The following is a 5,693-nucleotide window of genomic DNA, read 5'->3' as shown; positions in this document are numbered from 1 at the left end:
CCGGGAGCTGTAGTCCGGCCCACTCTGCGCGCTCCCCGCCCGGCTGCTCCGCCGCACTATAGCTCCCGGCGGGCTTTGCGCACGCCGTTCCGTCACTTCCGCCTCCGCCCATGGCGCGGCGATGCGCGCAGCCCTTCCGGCGGGGAGCGGGACCGCGGGCGGGAAATGGCGGAGGGGGTGGTGACGGGGCCCGGCCCGGCCCGGCCTGGCCTGGCCTGGCGTCCTCCGCCGTGTGGGCGGGCGCGGCGCGGTTCCTCGCCGAAGGGGCCTTGCGGGGCCTCTCTCGTCCAGCCCTAACGGTGCGGGCTCCCGGTTTGTCCCACGTGCGGCTCCTGAGGGCCCGGGAGGGGAGGGGCAGCCCTCGGACAGGGCCCTGCTTGCAGGTGGGACCGCAGGGATGAGGCCCCTCACACCCATCGCCGGGACGGAGCTGATGGAGTGGGCAGCGCTGGGGGCTCGGCCGGGCGCGGGGGCGAAGCTGCCCCGCTGCTGTGGGGGCCGGCAGAGCGCCCAGCCCTGTCCTGCCCTGCCCTGCCCTGCCCAGCACCGAGGCGCGGGCACGGACCCGCCCAGTCCCCTCCCCGGACTCAGAGAGGCACGCCGAGGGCATTGTCCACTTTTAATTGTTGTCAAAGGTTGTCTGGATGCATAACACTGTCACAAGGGCACAGAGCAGCGTGGTGCCGGCCGGGCCCGGGGATACCGGACACACGGACATGCGGGGGAATGTGGGGACAAGGAGCTGTGACCCCCACCTCCCCGAGCCCCCCAGAGCATCCCCACGCCCGGCCGGCTCTATTTACAGTATTCACAGACGTTGTACCCAGCGAGTTAAATAACTACATCATTACACCACACGTCTGGGGCGGCTCCGGCAGGCTGCGAGGGTGGGCTGTCAGTCTGATAAGGTGCATATTTAAAATAAAAAACCCAACAAAACGAAATAAAAACGAGAACAAAGAGAGGAGCCAGGCGTCCTTGCCGGGGTCCCACAGCCCCCGGGCGCCCGGGAGGAGCAGCAAGGGTCGTGTTCTGATGACAGCTACGGGTCTGCATGGGCCGCCGCCAGGGTCACGGCACGGGCAGTGGCCCCTGGGAACATCGGCCAGGCCCTCACAGCACCTCTGCGGGTGGGGAGAGCAGTGTGAGCCTGAGGTACGCACAGCGCCGTCCCCCCACACCCCTCCCGCTGCTCACCTGTCACCTGCGGGGGCTTCACCACGGCCTGCTTGAGGAAAGGCTCCTTGTCGCCGAAGGGGATGATGCTGCCGGGGCTACCACCGTTGTGGGAGAGATCCCGCAGCTCCTTGGAGCCCTCGGTGCCCGAGAAGCCGTTCTCATGCTTGCTGGGCTGCACGCCATTCACCAGGGCCGCTGCCTCCTTGGAGCTGCGGGATGGGAGGGCTGGGCTCAGCCCCAGCCCCGCTGCCCCCCGGCACCCCCAGTGTCCCCGTGCTCACCTTGGCTGCAGCCCCTCGCCCACCAAGGCCTTCGTTCCCCCTGGTGTCCCTGCGCTTGGGGTCTCTGTCTCCGGGAGCTCCTCTGCCTTCGGGATTGGCCCCAGGTGCTTCTCGCGGCCTGAGGACATGGCAGAACCTGGCTCAGCCATGGCCCAGACCAGACCATGGCTGGGGGAAGTAGGATCCTGGGGTGCCCACACACCTGGGACATCTTCCTGCTCAGCTGCTTTCCCATTCACCACCTTCTTGTCCTCCTTCTTCTGCAGGGACAGGAGAGCTGTGAGGGTCTGCGGGCAGGGGCAGGAGGGCTCTGTAGAGTGCCCCAAGTTCCCTGTGCCCCGGGACAGACGACAGGCTCCCACCTTGGTGTCTGCTGCATCCGACTTGCGCGTCCTCTTCATGATCTCCTCCAGGCGCTGCAGTCACAGAGGGGCTCACAGAGGGGCCCTGGCCACCCAGATCTGCCCCTGGTGCCAGGCAGGATCCCTCCAGGGAAAAACCTGCTGTGCCCCTGCCTGGAGGAGCCCCCCACCCTCACCTTCTTCCTCTCCAGCCGCTCCTGCTCCTCACGCTGGAAGTGCTTCTCCCGCTCCAGGCGCTGCCGCTCAGCCTCTTCGCGTGCCCTGGCCTCGGCCTCTTCCTTCTGTGTCACAGCAGAGGGGGAATGGATGAGATGCGACAGGGAGGGATGGGATGGGGCAAGGACCAGGGCAGGGACTGATGGGATGTGCTGCCTGGACAGCTCAGCACAGCCCTGCCCCATGTTCTCTCCTGCCACCCTGGGCCTTGAGGCGCTGGGCTGGTTCTCACCCATTCATCCCCCAGAAGAACATCCCTGCCTTCCCCCTCCATCCCTGCCTTTGTCCCCCCATCCCCTGCAGCCCCTTTCCTCCACACCCTGTCACCCCAACCTGTCTCTGCAGCCGCTCCATCTCCTCTCGCTCGGCTCGGGCTCTCTCCTGGGCCTCTCGTTCCTCCTGCAGCCGCCGCTCCTCCTCCCGTTGCCGTGCCAGGGCCTCCCGCCGGCTCTGCTCCTCAGCCGCCCGCTGCGCCCGCTCCTCCTGCGCCCGCCTGCGGGGAGGGAGCCCTTAGCACGGCAGGAGGCCAGGGCTGGGGGCTAGGGGGATAACACCCACCTCTCCTGCTCCTCCTGCTCCCGGCGCTCCCGTTCCTCCCGCTCCCGCTGCTCCCGGGCCTGGCGTCGCTTCTCTGCCAACAGCCGGGCAGCCTCCTCCCGGTCCGTGGTGCCGGCGGAGGGTCTGGCTGGGGGGCTGGCCGGCACAGGGCCGGGGGCCGTAGGGACTGGGTGTGCTGGGGGAGGCAGGCAGCGTCAGGGCTGCTCTGGCTTCTCCCAGCCTCACGGCTTCCCTGGCCACACTGTACCCACCTGCTGTCGGCTCTGCGGACACCTTGGGGGGCTCAGGAAGGGCCGGGGGTGCCAGACCCCGCTCCTCCTCCATCCTCTCCCGCACCTTCGCCTGGCTCTCCTGCTCCCCCCGCTCCTCCCGGGCCCTGGCCCGCACCTTGGGGGAGGAATGGGCACTTCGAGGCAGGGGTGGCTTGTGGGGAGAGCTGAGGGCCGGGCTGGGGGACGCCGGCCGGGCCTTGGGGGTGGCAGGGGACGAGGGACGGTTCTTGGGGGTGGCAGGGGATGAGGGACGGTTCTTGGGGGTGGCAGGGGACGAGGGACGGTTCTTGGGAACGGCAGGGGATGAGGGACGGTTCTTGGGGCCAGGGCTGCAAACAGAGCAACAGACCGTGTTAGTGGGGCTGGGGCAGCCCCCGGGTGGGGTCAGGGGCTGGGAAGCCTCGGGGTAGGAGGTCCTGACCTGCTGTCAGCCGCAGGCAGGAGCCGGGGCTGTGCTGCCGGCAGTGCCTGCCGCTTCTTGAGGCTGCGCTCACGGGACAGGGCACTGCGCTCCTTGGCATTGTCCCGATCCTTCTCCTTCTTCTCCTTCTTCTTCTGCCCCGGCCAAGGACAGACAGAAATGGTGTCAGCGCTGGGTGCTGGGCTCGGCCGGAAGCCACGCTGTGTCCCACAGCTGCCCTGGCACCCAGGGTCCCGTGGGAGGTGGCACTCACGGGCGAGGGCTCGGTCTTGCGGCGCGGCGTCACATCAGGGCTGGCAGCGGCCGCCTTCCGGCGCTCCCAGCAGCGGTGTGGCAGGCGGTGGTTGTGGCAGGGGCTGAGGGGGCTGGCAGAGGCTGAGCGGGGACACACAGGCACTGGGAGAGGAGTGACCATGGTCAGGACAGAGCCAGCACCAATTCCAGCTCCCCACTGACTACAGACTCCCTCATCCCGGTTCCCTGCCTGTGCCAGGACCCGGGTGTCCCTGACCCCTGGGGGCTCACCCTGCTCCTTGCCATTCCCAGCCAGCGTCACAGCGCTCCGGCTGCGCGCAAGGAAGGACAGGGTGGGCGTCATCAGCCGGTCCACGATGCTGCTCTCCCACGGGCTCAGCTGCAGGCTCCGGTCTGGGGAGGAACAGGGGCCATTAGTGCGCCACAAACCTTCAGACCCCAGTCCTGCCACCGCTGGGAGGGAGCAGCCATGTGTCTGCAGCAGTACCATGGCGCATGCACAGTTTCAGGAATGCCCAGAGCTTGGACGTGCTGGGGAGGGGTCCCCACGACCCCAGGCAGCTGGAAGGGTCCCCACTGCCTCACACAGCTGAGCAGGATGAAGGGTCATGCGGGCCCAAGCATGCGCGGGCGGCTGGGCACCTGTGGGACGGCGCTGTGGCATGATGACAGTGGGATCCCTGTGTCCTGTGGACACCACAGTCACCGTGTACCAGTGGTGCTGGGTGCCACGCTGATGACAGCAGCCCTTCCACTCTGCCCTCTCCTTGTGCCCAGCAATGGCATCCCTCTGTGCTCCTGCCCTGTGTGACCAAGGCTCTGGCACGTGCCAGCTGCCCCACAGTGTGCCCTCATCCTGCGGGAGCTGTGCTGAATCACCAAGCATGCCCCAGGAGCCAGACCAGGCTCACAGCACTCACGGAACGGCGATGCCCGACCACACAGCTGGCTCAGATGGGCACGGGGCTGCCACCGGCTGCCCTGCAGCACGTGTCACCAAACACCCCACGGCGCATGGGAAGCACCCATGGAGACAGGGCCCTTCTGCCCCTCTCCACTGGGCATCATGCCAGGGGCAGCACCAGCTGCCGGGAGGGGAGAGCACAAAGCCATGGGTGCTGCGGGGGGACAGGATGGCAGGTCTGGCACCGGCCCAGGGAGATGCTGCTCCCACCCGGGCACTGCTGACAGCCCCCAGGTGCCTGTCCCTGGGCTGAGCCCCAGCACAGGGCGGTGGGAGCTGCCTGCGTCACCGCAGCCACCGGCGTCAGCTGCTCTGGCTATTTATACCCATCCGGGAAGGCGCCCATCGCCAGGCAACCCTGAAACACAACAGCAGCCCCGGCACTGGACACATCCCTCTGTTGGACACATCCCTCCGGCATGGCTGCAGCCCTGGGCAGCACTCCCAGGGCCAGGACGACCTTGCAGCACCATGGCCACAGAGCTCTGTGGCACCCAGCCCCAGGAGCCTGCGGGGACACCGGCACTGTGCCCAGCCCCAGCAGGGCCAGTGACAGGCAGCCCCTCTGTGGGTGCACTGGCACCCACTGGAGCTGCCCTGAGGCAGGGAGCCAGGCTCCCATCCCCATCCTGGCGCCCCACGGGGCTGCCACCACCCAGCCATTCCTCCTCCTCTTCTTTCTTCTCCTCCCAGCCCACACAGCCTCAAGGAGCCACCGGCCGGTTCCAGCCTCCTCCCGCAAACAGCAAACGGCTTCTCCTCTCTCCGCGGACACCTGGGGATGGGGGACCCTGGCCTCGGGGGTCCCCAGCGCTGGGCGGGGGCCGGGCTGTGCCCCCTGCGCTGGGGCAAACGCAAAGGGCTCTTACTTCTACTGGGAGAGTTCCAGAGGGTGGCGGAGGATTTGGAGAGCCGCTTGTTGATTATAGAGTCGACGTGTTTGGGGAGGTTTACAGCGGACACCGAGCACCGGCTCGCACCTGGAGGAGGGAAAAGACACAAGGGCATTAAGGTCCCGGGGCCGGGGCCAGGCCCCCCACATGCAGCATGCACGGCCGTGCCAGGGCACTGGGGCGGAAGTGGAAGGACCAGGGGAGATGCTGGAGTCCGGGGACACAGCATAGAACGGGGTAGGAGATGCTAGAATCCAGGGATATGGCACAGACTGGGGCAGGAGATGCTGGA

General features: G+C 67.7%; 1 protein-coding gene across 1 annotated transcript in view; it reads right to left on the bottom strand.

The window, feature by feature from the left end:
- Positions 1–605: 605 nt before the first annotated feature.
- Positions 606–5,693, bottom strand: part of MAP7D1 (MAP7 domain containing 1) — a 14,795-nt gene continuing 9,707 nt past the window's right edge. Inside the window, exons 6-18 of the mRNA XM_042015516.1 lie at positions 5,378–5,488; positions 3,815–3,937; positions 3,543–3,685; positions 3,290–3,423; positions 2,848–3,197; positions 2,597–2,771; positions 2,372–2,531; positions 1,999–2,103; positions 1,823–1,876; positions 1,663–1,747; positions 1,461–1,578; positions 1,198–1,388; positions 606–1,124 (exon numbers count right to left, since the gene is read on the bottom strand). Of these exons, the coding sequence (XP_041871450.1) occupies positions 1,114–1,124; positions 1,198–1,388; positions 1,461–1,578; positions 1,663–1,747; positions 1,823–1,876; positions 1,999–2,103; positions 2,372–2,531; positions 2,597–2,771; positions 2,848–3,197; positions 3,290–3,423; positions 3,543–3,685; positions 3,815–3,937; positions 5,378–5,488 (1,760 nt within the window). The 3' untranslated portion in view covers positions 606–1,113. The remainder of the gene's footprint in view (positions 1,125–1,197; positions 1,389–1,460; positions 1,579–1,662; positions 1,748–1,822; positions 1,877–1,998; positions 2,104–2,371; positions 2,532–2,596; positions 2,772–2,847; positions 3,198–3,289; positions 3,424–3,542; positions 3,686–3,814; positions 3,938–5,377; positions 5,489–5,693) is intronic.

This window comes from Corvus kubaryi, unplaced genomic scaffold, assembly GCF_017639235.1.
Source record: "Corvus kubaryi isolate FWS band 111438036 unplaced genomic scaffold, C.kubaryi_AGA036_p1.0 split3-37304, whole genome shotgun sequence".
Classification (NCBI taxonomy): Eukaryota; Metazoa; Chordata; class Aves; order Passeriformes; family Corvidae; genus Corvus; species Corvus kubaryi.
The sequence above is the reverse complement of the archived record's forward strand: the minus strand, read 5'-3'. Positions and strand labels throughout refer to the sequence as shown.